Genomic DNA, 20,582 nt, shown 5'->3' with positions numbered 1-20,582 from the left:
GACTATATGTAATTTGGATCTGGAGTTTCCATTTTGAAGAGTTACCTCTCATATATTCTCATCCATGAGAACAAAAAGAGTGTGGTGTCATAATGTAATATTTAAATTTTCTGGGACAATTGATAAGTACTTCTTAAGAAAAATGTTTCCGTTAGCATTGAAGAACCCTATAGTTTACCTTTTAAAATAGAAAAACCTATGTTGAAATTGGAGATTTTGGACACGTTCATCAAATAGTGATAGTTTATGATTTTCATTATTACAAAATAAATCATTATCGTCTAATATTAAAATCATCATCTCTTATTTGGCTACCACGCCATTTGCCATTGTTTTGAAAAATGCATAATACTTCCTCAATAGAACAATACTCACAATATGTATAAAACTAAATACTAAACTTCGTTCCGCAGAGAACTAGGTGTTCGAGACCTGCCTGTTTCGCTGTCTCGAGAAGGAGTGAATTTCTCCTCGATTTAAAATGCCTCGTCTGGGATCGTGTAAGTATATTGGTTTTTCCTAATACGGTGAAGATTTGCTTAATTGCTATTAGGACATTGAGGAGGTTATGAAACAAAAATGCCTTGGAATTCCCGAGTCGAACGGTTATTGCTTATTGAAGAAGTTTTTGGGAAAAATGTGCACCTGTAATTTGCATTTTTTAATGCGAGAGCACTTGGCGTGGTCCCTATACTTATCAAGATTTCTTCCTTCAATTAACCTCATTTTGAAATAGAGCTCTGAATCAACATATCTTTTCAATATTTCCACCTAAGACATTTACTCACCATCATAATAATCCAATTTATTGGATTCAATGTTTAGACACTCTTTCTCCTTTTGTAACAACACATCCGACAAATCACTTAAAAAAGAGGGTTCGGACATTTCACTTAATGATTTTCACTTTGTTCAATTTGAAGCAAAGATGAAGCTGCATATTATTGTTTCCATTAAAATTGAATCTTTTTATTTTCATAAAATATCCACCTATCACCGAATAACTTTTACCCACATCTACACTAAACCATAGTTTGGCATGGCAATAGCAGAACATGAAACTACACTATAAATAAACAATTACTAATGTTTATAATAAGGCACATAATTAAAACGAAAACATATATTATGAGAAAAACAACTTATTTTGTTTTATGATTGTAACTGATACTTCTGGTTTGTTTTTGTTTTGATAAATTGGTTTTTGAAATTATCTGATAAGAGCCAGAGATGTTACTGGGAATAATCCTAGAAGGGATTATTGTACCACAGTAACTGTGAAAATATTGTAAATTAACGGAAAAATAGGGGAGGAAAAAATATTTTTTGCTACATAATGTTCATCCTATCGAGCTCCTCTCTATAACATATTTGAATAAAAGTTTTGAATTGACAAAATACGATGATGATCTCAGAAGTACCTGGTTTTAGCTAGAGATGGCGGCAGTCGCTTGAAAATACCACCGTATTAGAAAGTACACAATCTATACAGCATATGTTTCAAGTTTGAAGACGCCACGTTGTTTAGTATTTGTTGTGAATTTGTAAACATGGACATGGACATCGTTATGTGATACAATACTTTTAGTTGAAAGACATTAGCCCAACCAAAAAATCCGTCATTGCAATGGCCAAAATTATTGAATTGAAGTTTAATTTTAATTTTACTCGAAATATCTGTTAACTTAAATAAGTACCACCAAAACTCTGAATATGTATCAGTAGTTTGAGAATTTTTTAGCCATTTTGTCACAGATCATTAGTAACCGAAGGCACTTTGTGAATGTATTGAGATAAATTTTTCATCCTGTCTTTGTTTGAAGTTACGGATTATATGAGAAATGCAACGAGATTCGCTTTTCTTTTCGACTTTTTTTACAATCAAAGTAATCCCCTTCAGAGTAGTGTTCTTGAGTAGCTGGGATGGCTACCATTATTTGTAGAAGTCCTAAAAGTTTTCAACTGATATGGGTTTCAATTGGTTAGTCACAATCTGAATGTATTCAAATTGGGATTGTTGGTGGTTTTTAGCAATCCTGGCAACGACAACAAAAATGGCTCGTTGGTCAAAGATTTTCCAACAACGAAGAGATGATCTTAATGGCTATTTTGAGGAGCTTGACGATTCTTATTATGAAAAGGGTATTGAAAAGGAGTGTAGCTAAAAGAAGATTGGAATGAAAAATAAAAATGTTTTTTTTCAAAATTTTTGTGTTTTCTTTGTTGGGCCAGGTAGTTCTAGGACCATCCTCTTATTTTCAAACATATAGAACAATGTCAAAACAAAATTACAGACTGTGATATATTTATATAATCGTAAAGAAATTTTTTTGTCTTAACTAATGAAAAAATATTAAGGTACTTAAATATATAACAGGTGAACAAATGACATAATTTTACCATCAATCTTGTCAGAGTCATTTTTTTTGAGTAATGATGAGTATTAATAATAATAATTCCGCGAGCAAGAAAATCTAATATTCACCAACGGATCGGTATTGCCATTAAGCTATGGTATATTTTGCGAATCAATTAATTGATGAAGAACGACAAATTGCATAAGAGCACCGTGTAGGTGTAGCTTCTCAAACACAAGAGCAAATACAAGCAGGATATGCTAGATTAAAAACGAGAAATTATTGCATGCTTCAACCAAATGAAACAACCAAAACCACTAACGAGACTTGAACAAAAATTTATATTTAGTTCTAATAAAGGATCTCAACTGATAAAACTTTTGAAATTAGACGAATTCAGTTCCCGATTCGTCATTATTCACAAATCACTAATTCATGATTCGATGCCTTCTCAGTTCAGTTTAAAATTAACCACAAATAATAACGTGAGATTAAGCAAAACTAATATATGTACGCCTTGTTATATATAATTCCTGTACATTTTTTTACGTTTCTACAAAGTAGAGTTGTTAGTCAATTAGACAATCAGTTATACCCGTTTTGAATCTATAAATTCTTACTTTTTTCCTCATCCGCTCGTCTGCTTTATGGAAACATATTGGAGTTATTTAAAACAGTTTTCACCTACGCCCCTGCCAACTATCAATTTGTTTCGAATTTAATTCATCCAATGTTTATTCTAAACATTAATCTAGCAAAAGAGCCGACAGATAATTATATACAACAGTGCTTTTAAATATTATCCAACATTTTTAGACATATATTATAATTGCATTATACAACAATAAATATTTAATTGAGGATGAATTGGTTACTTCATTTTCATATTAATGAATTGAGGTAATAAATATTATATTATTTTTAAAATTAAGTGTACCTTTAAAAGAGTTTTTGTTTTAATCATTTTGACAGCATTTTGTATTATACAGAGTGTTCCTGGATGCAAAAAATTCGGGAGTTAGTAGATGATCTGTCGTTTCTGAGTTTTAGGCATTTGAAGATGCGAAATAAAAACTTATATTTAAGTATATTTTCAAAATTATACATTTGAACCGCATGAATTTTCAATGGGTGATTTCGTATGTTCATGTAGGGTTTTTGACGGTATAAATAATTCTGCACTATTATCTGAAGGACAGGGGCTCATGTCCAATCGTTAACAATTCTTAATTTTTACAGGGTACAACATGTACAATCTAAATATTGCAAAAATGAATTTTTGAATCGATTTTTTAATATAAAGGTACTCTTTGTTTGACTAGATAAAATTCTTGGTTTTGGAGATATGTAGATTTTTAGATCGTTGAATATGCCAAGGATACCGTTCGCCTTGATATTCTAAAAAAAATTATCATAAATTGTAATTAATTATTAATTTATTAGAACACCCTCGAACAATTCAACTGGATACTGTGGAACGTTGTGTTACTTAAAGAAGGAAAAAATTTAAATGTAGAAAATTTAGTTTACCAGATTCGTATTTCCAGTTCGCAGCAAACCCGCACTTACTTTTCGTTACTTGAAAAACAGTGCAATTTTTCACCGAAATTACTACAATTTAAGACTAAACCCAGCTGTTGGTTTATTTTATTTACTGAAATACATTTGTCTTCCTTCTGTTTCCAACAAGGTGAAATTTCAAGATTTGGTCAATATTCGACACGGATTTTTGGAAAAAACTCATTTCACTGGTGAAATTATATATGAATTATTACAGCAAATATAATTAGATTCAAGTACATTGCGATGTTTTGTAGGTCACACAAGAAATCTAAGACATTGCACAGGATTTGAATCTACAGATGGCCTCAAATATCTCAAAAAATTCATTACGTCAAATTTAAATAAAACTAAGTTGAAAAATTTCATTTAACATTTTGGTTGAAGTATCGGGGTAATGGCGGTTTTGAAAGCGGTTTGATATAGACTACGAAAACTAGTAATTGTTTGTAATCTTGCCATTTATGCCACGAAACAATACTTATATTAACAACATTATGTCTTTGTAGAATTGCAAGTTGTATAGAATAAAAATCTCACCAAATAAAGGTAAATTGTACCATGTATTGATACTTAGTCCCGGCGTCGAAATCAACATGGAAAATGCGAAATCAAGATGATAAAATAAATTTCAAGTTGAAAGAAGATTAGTAATCATCAAATACGTCATTAAAAACATCCACTACTAACATATTTCAGTATTTTATACCATATATGAAGTGACAACCTATTATTAGGTGAATTAAAACAATCGTTATTTCACTAATTTACACATTTTAATTTTTTTATTTGACCCAAAACGAATGTTTATAAATGTCTCAACCTACCTAAATGCATGAATCCTCTATCACGTGAAATCATTTCTTCTTCTACCTGATGATTTAAGTTTAATATTCGTCACTTCTTACTGAACGTCCAGTATCTGGTTTCAAATTCAATTGTCAAATAAAAAATACAAACAGAATTCTGATATTGTTTGTGGGCAGTTCATATTTTCAAATAAGAAAAGATCCATGGTAGATTCATTTAGAAGTGGATATCTTTTCTTATATTTCCTATTGCAAACCAAGATGAAAAGTGTTTATCGCGTATGATTTGTGAAAGCTATAAAATTGTTAAGAGCCCAACAATCATTAAAATTAGTATAATTTTTGTGTTACAAAGACAGTGGGATACAATATTATGCAAGTGATATATATGGCTATGTTCTATCTGTTACAAAACTAATTTATTTTAGTATTCTAAGTCAATTATTATTATAAGCTGAAAATTATATGTTGTTGAAGTTAAATTTATTCCTAGTGATTAGCACGATATATCTCTTCAAGAAAATCCTAATTTAATCAATCTTGCTGTCTTAAGTAATCCCATAAGAGATTAATATTTACCAAGACCTAAACCAAAACTTTTTGGATCTCTCTTAAAATAGTGAAGTTTGTTATCGGTAGATACAAAAATTACCTTGCCCAATATGAGATGAAATGTTCCGTCGCTTATTTGTTGATTTTTAGAAATCTGAAAGTTTACAGAACGGGTAAAAGGAACTACCAATACCAAAAGGACACACCGTAAAATGTCAAGACAGCTATGAATTGATGTATACGTTAATGAAATCAATAAATTACGGAGAACATCAATGAGAAGGGTGCAGCGATATCAAAATCATCGTTTGGTAAAAGGGTTTACCAAATACTCATGTTACCTTATCTCTTTAGTTTGAAAGTCTCTTGTCTATGAATGTAAAACCTGCTTGGAAGTCATTCAAAAAGGTTGACGAAGAGTTATGAGGAGACAAAGAAAGTGAAAATTATGAAGATTCATTTTCTGTACTCACATTTTCCCTTACAACTTAGGAAAAGCAGAAAGAGTGTATTCAACAAAATTTAAAAATATTCGAAAAACGTTATCAGAAATTTTGAAATACTAGAATATTATTTTAGACTTTCATAAGAGAAACTACTTCAAAAACTATGGACGGAACGCCAAAATTAGTCATTTTCCATTATCTTACTATTCTTAATCAAGTTTTATGAATAATAAGGAAAAATAATTGTCTATAATAATTTTATTTCTTCACACCAATGATTCCTATTGATGAAAAAAGTAGTGAAAATACAATGTTTTGAATATTTTCCACTGAAGATTCACTTTTGATACATTTTATAGTATTAGAATTTGTATTTTCAATTGCATATCTTGCCACATTCATACACAAAAAAATATTCAAGATCCTAGAAAATATCTCTGTAGAGCTCATTTAGTACATTGTGGAAACTCTAATCCTATTGACATCCTAGTTACTTACCATTACTGTATGTTGTCTTGGTTTCCATTAAGGATGTACAGTTTGATTCCTTCTCCTCCGTTATCCCATTAAGACGTTGAATCTCCTCCTTGTTCATTGTTATCACCTATCAAAGTAGTTTTATTTCCTTGTCGTTGATTAACTTTTTTTGAAAAGTTATTTACCAAAAGTCCTTGAAGACATTAAAACTTTCCTTGGAAATCACTATCGACAAAAAATAAAAAGGTTCCTGATTCCTTAAACAGCCGAAAGAAAAACAATTCCTTTAGGTGATGAAAGCATTCTTTGATTTTCAGAAAGTTTCTCCGAGAAGTTTTTTCATATTATGAAGATGAATCTGAAACGGAAAGAACTTGTTCAATTGGGGAAATAATTAAATTAATTATCTCAGTTTTTAATTTTATTGTGGTACTTTGTGGATATAAAACTGAAATATGTGATATAATATAATTAAAATATTAAAATTAAATTAGGGAAGGAAGTGTTAAATTAATCGTATAAACAACCAAATAAAGATACTGTTTCGATGCCCCTGAAGGGGATAACTTGTCTATCAAAACGCTTATCACATAGTGCGAGGTAGTGATAGTGAGTATTATGGTCTCTACGAACATTATTAATTGTTCTAGTAATACAAACATACCAATTATTAATCAAATCTCACCACACTTGACAGCAATGAGTGAGCTTTAGCAATTATCATTGAAAATTATGTATAATTTGCAATCAAACGATAGAACATACTTGGTATATTTTTATTAATAACAACTGAAATATTAACATGAAGTATTAATTTTAATTAAAAAACCTATGATGCAATTCAAAAGAGGAGAAAAGGAGTACTGTGTTCAAAATATCACCTGTACAAGATACACAGACAGTAAAATTATCACATAAACAAGAATAAAAGTGTTTCGCTATCACGATCATTTGAATTCACAGATTGGGTTTGATCAGCTACCGCCCGATTGATAAACTCACTCTAACTGGCACTTTAACTAAAGGTTCCTTTAGATTGAAGGGCTCTTTAGCTTAGTTGTTACAGTGAAGTGGTCCCATAATCGATTTGTAACAGTCTCTCAAGTAAAGGCTACTTTAAGACGTTAAATGGAGGTGGGCAATACAATGTGCTTTTCCAATATATGTCGTTAGAAAAAAAAACAAAATTAAACGTAGAAGTGAGTGTTGAAGAGTGTTTTATTTTGACGGTAACATTTCTTATGACTTTGATCTTTGGTGGCGTGCTATTGTGTTTTGTATTAGCCAATTTAATTCCTCAAATCAATTTTCTATTTCAATTATTCGATTCAATTTATTTCTTTGACGTTTCTTGTTCTTATATTATATTAGATTTTAGAAATTTTCGATATCCGCTGCCACCCACTAAAAAATGTCTTCCAAAGTGTTCTTGTTATAACTGTCTTTTCAAAGGAGTGTTATTGAATGTTATCTGGTCGTGAACACAACGAGCAGCAATGTTACGATTCCGAAGCCGAGCATCGGATACAGTTTGTACGTTTGATGAAAAAAAGCCTAAAAATTTCTGCGTCTTCACCGCATGGTGATAAGTGTTAAGGTGCAATTTATTGCACTCTTGTTAACGGGAAACTGGCCATTCCATTCATCCCGAATTTGACTCAATAATGCCGCAACTGTTAGCTTAGTAATTCGAAATCGTTTTAAAAAATACGAGTTGTTATATATTTCCAAATAATCGATATATTTTTCGACTTCGGATGAGCTTGAACTCGAACTTAATGTAGCACGTATCTAGCCATTATGGCATGAATCTTTTATTTTTTCAAACTCAGCTTAGAATTCAAACATAGCCTATGTTTGCATTTGACTTTTGCCACTAATGAAGTCTCCAACGTTCTATAGTAAAACATTTCTGACTTTACCTCAAAGTTCAAAATAAAAGAACATCTATGCTAAATGGCAATTCAGCTTCCTCAAAATGTATAATTAAACCAGCTGTGTGTTTTTAGGATAACTAAATTTAAAGCTTCCTTTAAATATATCATAACTCCCAAAAAATTGTTGATACATCTGGCAGGCAGAAAAACCAAGCTAGTCCATCAAACGTTAGGAAAAAACACCAGCGTCATGAGGTACATTAGGCACCATCCCTTTAACAAACAATTGTATTCTGTTATGCCAAAGGAATATCTTCTATAAGTTTAGTTAAATCTCTTTTTCACCAGTTAACGTTCCCTCTTTGAAGTACGGTCTAACAAACGACCATTAAATAAACCTTCAATACTAATTTAGAACGCTCACTTTTAGAGAACGAGTTAAACGAATCGAAGTGTTGATTTTAGTCAGACCAATAATGAATATTTTGTGTTTTAACTCCAAAATTTCTAGAAAAGTTGCGCTTTCATTAGTTTAAAATATTTGATGTAAAAGCAATAAATTGTTGGAAATCATAATATAAAATAGAAGAATATAACACAATCTGCCATTTTTTCACTTTCATTTATTAATTCGTCCAACATTTCTTTTATTTTTATACTTTAATAATTTAGTATTTGACTTTCTCTATTTCTTGTCTTCTTTTAATTTGTATTTCTTGTTACATATTCAAGAGCAAAGATAAATATTGACTTTCCTCACCCTTTTGTTGCTTGATCAAAATTTTTTTCTCCCCTTATGTTGTGGCGAAATTAAACACCAAAGTGTACTAACTCTAATATATTTCAGGGCCTTCGAATACTTATATGTCTAGGACTTAAATTATGGTCAAGTACAATATAAAAATATGTATAAAATAAATAAATAATTAGATTAATAAGTTGTTTAGATTATGAATGACATTAAATTTTTATAATTTATATTAGGCTGGGTTGTTGTGAATATAATGATAAATGACAATAAATTTTAATAGGCTAGGTAGTTATGGCTGGAGCTGAATATTTATTGGTTCGATTATGAATGACATTACATTTTATAGGTTAGGTCGTTATAAATGAACTTGAATTTCATAAGTAAGGTTAGTTAAGGTTAATTGGCTATCGAAGGCGTTGAATTTCTTTTATAGAAATTTTTTTTTCAAAATTTAAAAGATATGTATAGATTTCACCAAGATTATTTAAATCAGTTATCTTATTAATCCATTGATCATTTTGGCCAAAATATGTTGTTTCTAAAAAGAGACATTTTTTGTAGGTTTTTCAGTTGTCAAGAAGATTCATTCTGAGAAGATACCAGTTCTTTATGTTCTATACATGTTATAAATGTCTCATCTACACCCAATTGTTTCTTAATTCTCTCATTGGTCACTAATTCCGTCCATTTCTGTAGCTTCTATTTTCCTTTTCATTTGTAATTTTAGTTGTAACGTCTGTAATCCATATATTAACGTGTTTTTGATGATGGTATCAAATATTTTGTTGTTACTGCAGCACTCAAATTTTCCATGGTAATTTCTATTAGTTTTCTTGATTTGGGTAGGATTCTTGTATATTTTAAGGCTTTACTCTGTTCTTTCAATTGTACAAAGGTCTGAGGGAAGTCTATTGCTCACTTTAGCTCACTTTTTATCTCAAATAGAACGAACAAGTTTAAGAAGGTTTCCAAAAATTCGATAAACATATTGAATGAGTAAGCTATTGCCTTTATTTGAAAAATAGAACAATTTACATGTGCTTTAACTTCGAAAATATATCAAATCTTGCTTCTTCAAATATTATCATATTGTTTTTCACAAGATATTTTTCTTTTGGTGTAATGTGTGCTATTTTTAGTTTCTCTCATTCTACTACAGTTAATCAGACTTGAATAGTCACAATTGACCGGATAGGCCAACACAATGAGAGATAAAAGCCCAGAAAGCTTCGAAAAATAATACGTTAGTCGATTAAAAAAACTCGCAGAGCAATAAACGATAATCTGCTTAATGTGCTATAACACATTTGGCCTTTTTAGTATTCCAGATTTTCTACAGCTAATCAGGAACCAACTCGATAATAGTATTTTGACAACTTTCTAGAACAAACAATCTTTTGTTAACTTTCATTGGATAGTGTTTTTGAGCATTTTATAATATTGGTACAACGAAATATTAATAGAGCTTAAACTTAAAAAATATATATATATATATATATATATATATATATATATATATATATATATATACAGTAAATTGAAAAATCCATAAATTTGTTTATTGTATTAGAGCAGTCATTAAATACTTGGCTTTAGGAAGCAATACGCCCACAAAAATGAAAGAACAGTTGAACACTGACTGTAGAGACTCTGCACCATCATTTGATACTATAAAACTTGATTTAGACATGACCGTATAAGTTTGACTGATGACGTGTGTTCAGGACGGTCAAAAAATGCTACGACCAGCAATATCATGAAAAAAGTTTATCAAATGGTACTGGATCTGCGTCGAATTAAGGTTAGAAAGATAGAAGAACTTATCGGCATAGCAAAACAACGAATTTGTTATATACTGTCTGGAGAATTATGCATATGTAAGATATTCGCACCTAGTGGATTTCGTTTGAACTAAATCGCATTCGAACGAACGTTTTCCAAGCTTTATTAACTTATTTCGCAAAATGAATAAGATTTTTGGAATCGATCTATAACTGTAGTTGAAACCTGGATCCATCACTATACTTCTGAAACGAAAAAACAATCAGGAAAGTGGATGGCAAACATGCAAACATGCTGCGAAAAAGGTTTCATCGGTTGGAGAAGTGATGGCGAACGTTTTTTGGGATTGTGTTCATCAGGAGAATATTCCGCATCATTACATGATAAGTAAAATAGAGAAATATTAAAAAAAAAAGGATTATATTTCTTCATCTCCTCCTAGTACTTCAGTGATTGTCTAAAATTTACAAATTGCACTTTGAATTGATTGACCATTTACCGGATCCACCAAATCTTATCCTATCTCCTGTTTCCTGTTCACAAAGCTGAAGAAGAGAGATTTTCAGCAGACGAGGACGTTATTGCATATATAAAAAAAGAAGGTAACTATTATTTAGAAAAGTGAAAAAGGAAATTATGCTGGAAAATATGAATAATTATGAGTTTTGTTCAATTGTTGGATCAGAAATTTTCCACACAACTCTCTTGAAAGTTTGAACTTGGCTGCACACAAGGTTGTGTGCAGCCACGACAATAAATGAAATCATTTATCAATCTATATATCCAAACATTAGTTGAAATAAATACGAGGTTGTAGGTATTATGGGAAATACCTCAGCTTCATATAACTATTAAAAGCCAGAAATTATTTTATATCATTTTTATCGTTAACATGCGAATGGACTTTAACGAAATACATTTTACGATAAATGTCTATCAACTTTCAGACTGAAAGATGATGATATGCTGAATCTAGTGAATTTACTGCTCACGAGTTTTTAATTTATAACTTAATAGAGAAAAAAATTTACTCATCAAAAAATTGCAGTTATACCAAACGCCTGTATAAATTTCTCATTCAAAGTCCGTGCTTGGGAAAAATTTGCATATATATGACATTATGACCACTTGTAATTCGTCTAACAGACTTTGTAACTTGATTATTTTATCCAATTTACATTGTGGGAATCATGAAATACGTCTTTCAACTTTGTACCTTGGAAAATAGTCCAATCTATGTAATTTGGATTTTTCTTCTATATGACTCCAAGAAGATCCAAGAAGAATACAAATTTTAGACATTATCTTCCTTGAATAATGGGAAACGTAGTTTGAGGTACACTGATAAAATCAGTGCAAATCTTTTGTTATTATTTTCGTAAATTCTAATATTTGTTTGTTAATGAAATAATTAATGTGAGATTATTCATATCTTTTAAAGCATAGTGGCTTAGAATTTGGAAACCATTTCGATTACTTTATAATAATGAGATCATATAAAAATTATTTTCCAATTCTTACTCAATTTCTCGCTAAAACGCTCCCATTGTAATATTTGAATTTACAAACGTGGAACGATTTATACGTACTCCAATAGATGAATTTACCTCATTAGCATCAAGTGTAAAAATAGGAAAATGGCATGTGCAAATTAGATTGACATGGTTCCTTGTCGTCGCAGATCATCATTTCCCTTATAAATAGCTCGATTTCATTGTTTTTTTTTATAATATTCCACCAGCAACTCATATCACGACTAAACTTTGAATTTTTTGTACATTCAGCATTTTACAAATGATTCCAAACGGTTGGAAAGATAATGCCAGAGAGAGAGAGAGAAATGTTAGTTGGTTTTGTTTGGATGGGTTGAGGAAATTATTCGTGTTGAGGAAGGGATTTATTGGGATGAGCCCTAATATAGGAATTACTCTTGTGCAAGACTGGAGCTGCAGATGAATGATAGTGCATCAAGCTAAAAAAATGAGCAATGAGAAGAAGGAGTGTGAAAGAAAATGAAAGAACGCCTGATACGAACAAGAATAACGGTTCTTTGCAGATGTTGTTTGTTATTTAGGTAAGGGTAAATCTGTTGGTAGCTAGAGCTGAACTATTCCTTATCGTCGGCCATTTGACGCATGAACCGGTTCATCAGATTACAGGAGAGCCGCAGAAAACCTGTAATACCGACGATCAACGATCGACGAATTATGTGAAAGGGTTATTATCTTATGGATATGGGAGAGTTATCAAGGAAGTTTTCACGGAGGTCTTCGTATGCTGTTGCTAGCAGCTGGAGGGAGGGAGCGGGGAGTTTCCTCTTGGGCTTTGAGGTGAGGTGCAGTCTATCGGTGAGCCAGGGGGTGAGAAGAGTTATTAGATTCGATGGTATAAATCACAAAGCAGGTTTAGACGGCTTGAGATGGGGGGTGATATCTGTATTGACATAAATTATCAGGAGGATGTATGTTTTGTACGTATGAAGTAAGGAGAGGGGGTGGGTTCGTTAAAGTTTTCCTCAGAGCGCCTTGATGAGAAAGAGAAAGTGAGAGACCGCCTGGTGTGGAACGAATCTTTCGAAAACAAATTTTCACCAGGATATCTTTCAAACCATTTTGCGTTCAGTGAGATAACATTCTCACTTCAAACAACGCCAATTTCTCTGAATGTCTTTGTGCGTTATACATTTTCTATGATGAAAAATATTCAAGTAGCTCCTTTTTTCAAATATTGCCTTATTTTGTAATGTTTATAACGTTTAACAGAAATACTGACTAATAAATCCTCATTCATAAGAAAATAACCTCAAATATCACCTTTGAAACGTGCTTCAAGTTATTTCAATCGGAGTAGTTCGATACACAAACACCATCTATTATAACAATCTGGAAATACTTTTTTATTACTATATATTTATTTATAAAAAATATAAATTATTATAATTTAAAGCCAAAATCTCAATACTTTTATCCATATTCTCATTCCTACTTTGTTCTTGACATATTTTCTTACATCATTCAAAGATTCTAGAATACAGTTTCGATAGAAACTCATATTTAGTTTCAATTACTTGGGATATTTTCCAATTATTTGCGTGCTTTGAACATAAAACAACTACTGTCACTGTCATTGGACTACCAAAATTTTTTTGGTACAATTACTTTTAAATTATGTACAATGAAAGTTTAATGGCGCCCTTCTATAAAATATCGTCCTTGGTTTTTTGGTCTTACTGCAACAGTGCCAAGAACAAGAAAGATGTCAATTAAGGCTTTTGTCGTATTAGTCTCACAGTTTCATTTATAGTATAATCTTGGAAGATCCTCTTCTCGAATTTTCTTAAAGCTAGATGGATATTCCTACTTATCTTTTCTATTTCAATAGACGCTTGCTATAGCCATCATCGAAAGGATGTGAAATTTTTCATCTCAATCTAAGACTCATCCTAAAACACGAAAACGGAAAGTTATGTGCGACTGTACGGCCAACAACAGGTAGACGTAAATTCGAGAACTAGAACAACATCCCTGGCTCGTTACCAAATTGTATCATACCCATCCGAACATAATCCGAATTCATATATAGAAAACTGAATTGATACCCTTCAAATGGTTATCAATACCGTTTCGAGAAAAATCTAAAATTCGACAGTAATATAATTAGCTTTTACTTTCTTTTTTTTTTACTTGAGAGGTTTCAGCCCCTGAGTGGTTTCTCGAATAATATTGAAACGTGAATACAGTGGAATGTAATTGGAAACGGTTTTAGTTGAAATTTTCAAAACCTTTTTGATTTATTTTCAAATGAATAGGGATTGTGGAAACAGAACAAGAATTCATAACTATATGGAATATCCGCTTTTATAATAAACTCGATGAGAAAAAATTTACTTAAGAGTAAAATCATTTTTTCCCGGATATTTCTTTCGATAATAGCATTTAGTTAAATAAAAGCGATGGATTTTCTTGATAAAACTTTTTTTCATGTCGTAACAGATCTAAGTGTTATAAATTCTACAGCAATGTTTGAATCATTTCTGATAGATAAAAAAAAACAACATAATCCAGAAACAACAACAAATTATTTTAAATTGAAATGAACACAAGCAATAAAGTATATAAAAATGAAATATGGTTTGGAGGATTTGCTTTTGGCGAATCCTTTCACTACCTCAAGCGTTCCCAAGGAAGTAATACCCTCGTTTTTATGACAAGCTGAGGCATCATCGATTATAAAGTGGAAAAAAGGAGTCTCAATCAAGACTCTCCCAAATATCTGGTGTCAAAACTTAATATTATCTTATATTATATTTGAAAATACTTATTTGAGTATCTCCAATCAAATTTCACAAGCAAAAAAATGGAAAGATTGCCGTTTGTGAATATCCTAGTTTTAAAACAAAACAAACTTCATTTACACCTGATTGGCGAATGTATCTCTAGAGATTACATTGTTTGAAATACAAATTTGAATTATAAAAAAATTATGGGTATTCAATCGAATCATAATGAATTTAAAATACTTTAAACTTGGATATTTTTGGCTTATTAAGTGTATATTAAAAAAAAAAAATTTTATCGTTTATTATTATATAATCTTAATTCCATAAATAAATGGATTTTTTTCAATATTATACAATTGTCACTAAAATTAATGTATTTGGAAACCAGTCACGGACCTATACTAACTTTCTATATTATACTATGCCCTGTGGCATATACTGATTTCGAGTTAAAACCGATTCCTATGCACTTCTGGTAGTTCTTGATTGTAGTTTCAACTGAAATATAGTTTCTCCCGCATAGAACTTCTTTAGCATGAATAAAACTACAATTCTTGTTGTAACTTTGTTGAGCTATCACAATTGCTTTATAATGATGTATTGTTATATAATTCGCGTTTAAGAGAGTTTGTCAATTATAATTCATTCTCACCTTTTAATACAATGGCCAACTTTCGAACTATGAAGCGAACAAATGACGGTAACAGTAGTAACACTTTGAAATTTATAAGCTAGTAACGTATTTCCCTGAAATACTTTCCTAATTAATTCCATTGTAATTTGACTTAAGAGTTTAATGGAGTTTTACCAAGATAGGGTTTTTAATCATCTTACAATGCCAGAACTAATTGAATTAGGACATTTCTAAAGAGAAAACGGGAAGTAATGGGTCTTAAAATATACATTAACAGATAATTGTGATGATTCGACAAAAATTTGTCAAATTTGTATGCTTTGAAAGAAAATAACTCCCTCAATTTTCCCAATCCACAGCCAAAATTATTCCCTACATGCATTATAATGGAGTAATTCATTATAAGATAATGTAAGTATCGATCCTCTGTGTTACAGTCAACAGAATACACTCTGTCGCGGCTTCTCTAAATAAATCTTCATTAAAAACAATATTCCTGTAATATTGGGTCGTAAAACTCTCTAGAATTTCCGTGTAACGACACCATGCCACATTTTCAATAGATAGATAAAACAACAGAAACTATGCTGACAATGGTTTTTGGGAGTTTGTGTGAACAGCTATTAATAAATCAAACTTTAAATAAATCGTCCAGAAACTAATTTTATATGAAATCCGAAGCATGAATATTAATTTTCATTTACTGAATATCTGTCTAGTTTCAGTATTATTTTATCTTAATTAACTTTTTAATATTTATTAATGCAACAAGTGAGTAAAGTAATACTTTTTTTTCACCAGTAGGACGGTTTTACTTGGGCATTAGTTCCACTTGTTTACATTTAATATTGCATGAACATTCGGCTGTCAAAACGATTTTTTCACGTTGTATATTATCGCCTGGTTTTTCGGAATACGGAAACGGAACGGAACGGTCAGTATTGAATGGTAAACCAACATTTATTTGCCAGACATGTTCTAAAAAACTAGGAAAAAATGCTTCGACAATTGGTTCAAAAGTTTTTATTTGTCTCAATACTTAAGTAGTAATTCTCATATTTATAGCCCTTCGAAAGTTAAATTAAAACGAATGCTTATCTAACATGATCTGAGTTTCCAAGGGTTATATTAAGCATATTCAAATAATATTCTTTTTTCACGGCACATGATGTTACGTATAGAATTTCTCGTCATCCGTCATTCCTATTTTATTTTCTCGCTAACATCAAAGGATTTGCTACTTTATGCGTTATGTACACGTACACTGATGGGTGCGTTAATTAAAATATGAGCGTGGGATGTGGATTATGATGTTTCACAGAACTGAAAGAATGTAGCTCAAAAGACCGAAGAGGGAATGAATAAATTGTTGGTAATATGATGTTGCTATTAGAAGTTGAGAAAAAAATTGTAGTTATTCTTTATTATTCTATGTATGGGATCTTTCCAGGTAATTAGGAATTACCCTCAATGCATTTTTCTATTTGTTATACGATGAATGTGCTGACATTCCACAACTTGTCAATAGTTGTATCCGATTCAGAATTTCAATATTGTCACTTACATGATACAACACCAACAAGATCGAAATAAAAATTGATGCGAGATATCACAATAACTAACAAAAAAATGTAGACACAAGCAAGCCTATAACTAATTATTACGTTTAGTCGTTAATTACGTATAACAACGAAGGTAGGATCGATAATTTTTGAACAAACCTCGTACATGGAATGCTGTATTATCCATTATTTCTAATATCGTGAAAAATATTATGCTCCTTAATATTATTCTTGTACTCTTCAGAATTTACATTTCAACCTCATTTTTCAGGTACTCTACGAAGGAATGTTTAAATCCAGGTCTCTAATTTGTGGAAGATTTTTTTTATCCTAATGAAAAACAAAAGAACTTAATAGAGAATTTATAGCAAAAACAAACAAACCGTTTCTGGTTAATTTTCGCGTGCATAAATGTTATTGAAATTTCGAATCTTCCTGAAGTTGTTCCATTCCACGTTGTGTAGATGGAGAAAAAACAAGGTTTCAAGTATTTATTCAGAGAAGCACATGTATTCAAAAATTTTTTGTGGTTGCTTAAACATATTTTTCTTTCACGATTTCAAACATATGGTTTTCTTTAATACAGATAGACATAATTGTTATATAAACGGATGGATGCGCTCCAAATACATTTAGTACGACGCCGAATTCTTGTAGTGCATTTTGAATGAAGATAATTCTTCAACGCGAAACAAAACTATGATAATACCACTGTAAACTTTCAAACACATAAGTCAATGATCATTCATCTAGTTGTCTGTACCGTTTAACATTTTGTTATATATCTTCATTACAGTGTTGCATATTGATGGATGTTAGTTTGATTCTTCTTAAGTTTTATGTGATTTTTTTATCTCAATTTATCTCTTGTTTCATAGGTAAGTGGATTCAAGGGTATCTAGCTTTTTTAGTCAATGATGTACATAAAAACGGTGACATTCACATTCAATTTGGAAATTTCGAAAAATCGATATCTCAAGGTCCTATATAATATCTGTAGTATTATTATTCTAATGAAAACGTTTCCTACGTTTTCAATACAAACGCACAAAATTCTGAGAAAGCGATCTAGCGAGGGTACTAAAATTTTAAAGCATATTTTACACTAATTCTATCCATTTCTCTCTAAATAACAGTTGTCGTGATAGTTTCGATGTTTTTTCAAAACTAGTAATATTTGAAACTTTTTTTTTTTTAATTATTCTTAGTAGTGAATGCTAAATATTTATTTTCCTAAATTCTTGAATAAATACCAAAATTAGATAAGCTCTTTTTAAAAAGTAAAAAATTGTTTATTCATCATAGAGCGGTAGTAAATTCGTCCAGATAGAAGGTAGATGTTCTTTTAGTGCGGTAAATTCAGCTAAAGAAATTTGTATTGCATAATACATGTAAACTCGGCCAGATTCTATTGCTATTTTACAATTAAAACAACTGAATTAGATATTACAAAAATATTTCAATCGAGTAAGGAAAATTCAAGTATAAAACTGTAAGCTTAAATTTTCAAAAAAAAATTCATACAAAAAAAAACAATAACCTAACCCAACATAAAACAATATATAAAAATCCAATTTATGGATGTTTTTAAGTTTATTGTATTAAAATGTAAATTGGAGTTTATCGATTAAATCAAGATAATTGTCCCTCTTCCGGATAGTTACCCGCCTCCTCTACTCGGGTACCTGTAACACTTTTTGGCCGAATTTACCACTGAACTTGAAACGACCTTTGTGAAACCGTAGCTTAGGTCAGATAATTTGGTCGAATTTACATACTCCGTCACTGTATACAAATACATAATAAAAATGATTTGCGTCTGCTTGTGTATGTCATTCTTTTATTTTGATACGTCACTATACAGAGCCGGATTAATATTTATAAGGCGCGGGGCTAAAATAATGACGGGGCCCTCTTAAGGAATTTGGAAACCTCGAAAAATTAAAAAAATAATATCAATAAGCTAGATTTGTGGTATCAACACAATACAGAATGATGGGGCCCTCTTGGACCTGGTGCCACGGGACTATAGCCCCCCAAGTCCTCAGCTTAATCCGGCCCTGACACTATAAAATAATGAAAAACAAAACCAAAACTCGTAAAAATAATATACTAAATCGAGTTTGACCCATGAAATGTTATTGACTTTAAAATTAGTGACCACATGGTAATAAAGGGAGAGTCGCAGACACAAGATTGTGAATTCTTCAGAGCATGAGATTGAGCAAAATTGTTCAAGCTAATATATGAAGGAAGATTTAGATATATCACCTATATATTCGACTACCTTATGGCTAAATAAATTACATCAATCATTGTTAGAAATCAGCACATTGAAAATTACTAAAATCATTTGTCATATTTCCAGTACCATTTCTTCTCTGATATTTTTACTTACTTCAGCAGTTTGATTATCTCACCCATTATCTATATGAATCTATTGAATTCATTAATCTTTCCGCGATTTCGTTCCAAGTTGGACTTCATGACGATGTACCTTTGAGGCTTTGCTGAAAAGAATCCCTCTAACATTTCATGCCGTTTTATGTGATCAAGTTATTATCATGATGTTTTTCCCTTACAATCAATAACTATCATTATAAATTATGATAAAATGCAACAAAATTTTTCACAATAAACTAGATATTATAATGCTTGTACATACACAATATGTAGTTGTCTTTCAGAAAGCTCTATGCCTATAGACGTTTACGAGGATATTATCGATTTGTTATTAAATGTAGCATACATTATTCACAATACATTCCTTTTTATAGCAAGACTACGCTTTCAAGTGGAAACGGAAATTTTGTTTTGTAGTATTTTCGTTGAAACGCATGAAATTGTCTCCTATTTTCCTTGTGTTAAAAGCATAAAAAGGTAAAAGACCTTAACGACACCCGAATGATATTGAAAAATTTTCGCGACACAAACTATTATCATAATCATCGCATAAAACAAAAAGTGAAGCTTTTTAAAGTAAACTGGAAAACAGTGGAAATGGATGACAGCATTTCGCTTGTGAAATCCAAGATTCATATTAACAAGCTTTTATTTGTACAACTTCTAAATGTAAGAGAATTTTATATTGGGATGATTCATAAAGTGAATGAATCGCGAATACCTTTCGAAACATGCAGTTGACGTTGTACAATTTTCCAATTACTACTTTACAAGAGAATGGATCGGAAGACGAGGTTATACAGAAGGGGAAACAAGAATATATAACCTCTAGACTATTTTCTATGAGGTATATGTAAAACGACCTCGAAATTTACGAAACTTATAATTAAACATTAAATGAGCGTAACTATCTACAAAAGTTATCAACGATGTACTTGACGGATGTGTGAGTGAATTTGTTTGTTATCAAAAAACCAATGTATGGAATTTTTGATGTTTTGTATAGATTACATTTTGTTTCAATAATTCATTATTATTTCAATAATGATAATTTCGTTTTATTTATGAGAGTTGTATCAAAAGTAAGTTTCAC

The 20,582-nt window shown here is 30.8% G+C and overlaps 1 protein-coding gene across 5 annotated transcripts in view; it reads right to left on the bottom strand.

The window, feature by feature from the left end:
• The window catches only part of LOC130901707 (calcitonin gene-related peptide type 1 receptor), a 200,808-nt gene that overhangs the window by 97,934 nt on the left and 82,292 nt on the right, over positions 1 to 20,582 (bottom strand). For 4 of the 5 annotated variants that reach the window (XM_057813247.1, XM_057813248.1, XM_057813246.1 and 1 more), the window contains one exon: positions 6,223 to 6,559. In XM_057813247.1, coding sequence (XP_057669230.1) covers positions 6,223 to 6,319 — 97 coding nt within the window. In that variant the 5' untranslated portion in view covers positions 6,320 to 6,559. Of the gene's footprint in view, positions 1 to 788; positions 1,138 to 6,222; positions 6,560 to 20,582 lie in introns of those variants that run through there. The other variant, XM_057813245.1, reaches the window with a different exon arrangement.

This window comes from Diorhabda carinulata, chromosome X (assembly GCF_026250575.1).
Source record: "Diorhabda carinulata isolate Delta chromosome X, icDioCari1.1, whole genome shotgun sequence".
Classification (NCBI taxonomy): domain Eukaryota; kingdom Metazoa; phylum Arthropoda; class Insecta; order Coleoptera; family Chrysomelidae; genus Diorhabda; species Diorhabda carinulata.
This window is presented reverse-complemented; position numbering and strand designations above follow the sequence as displayed.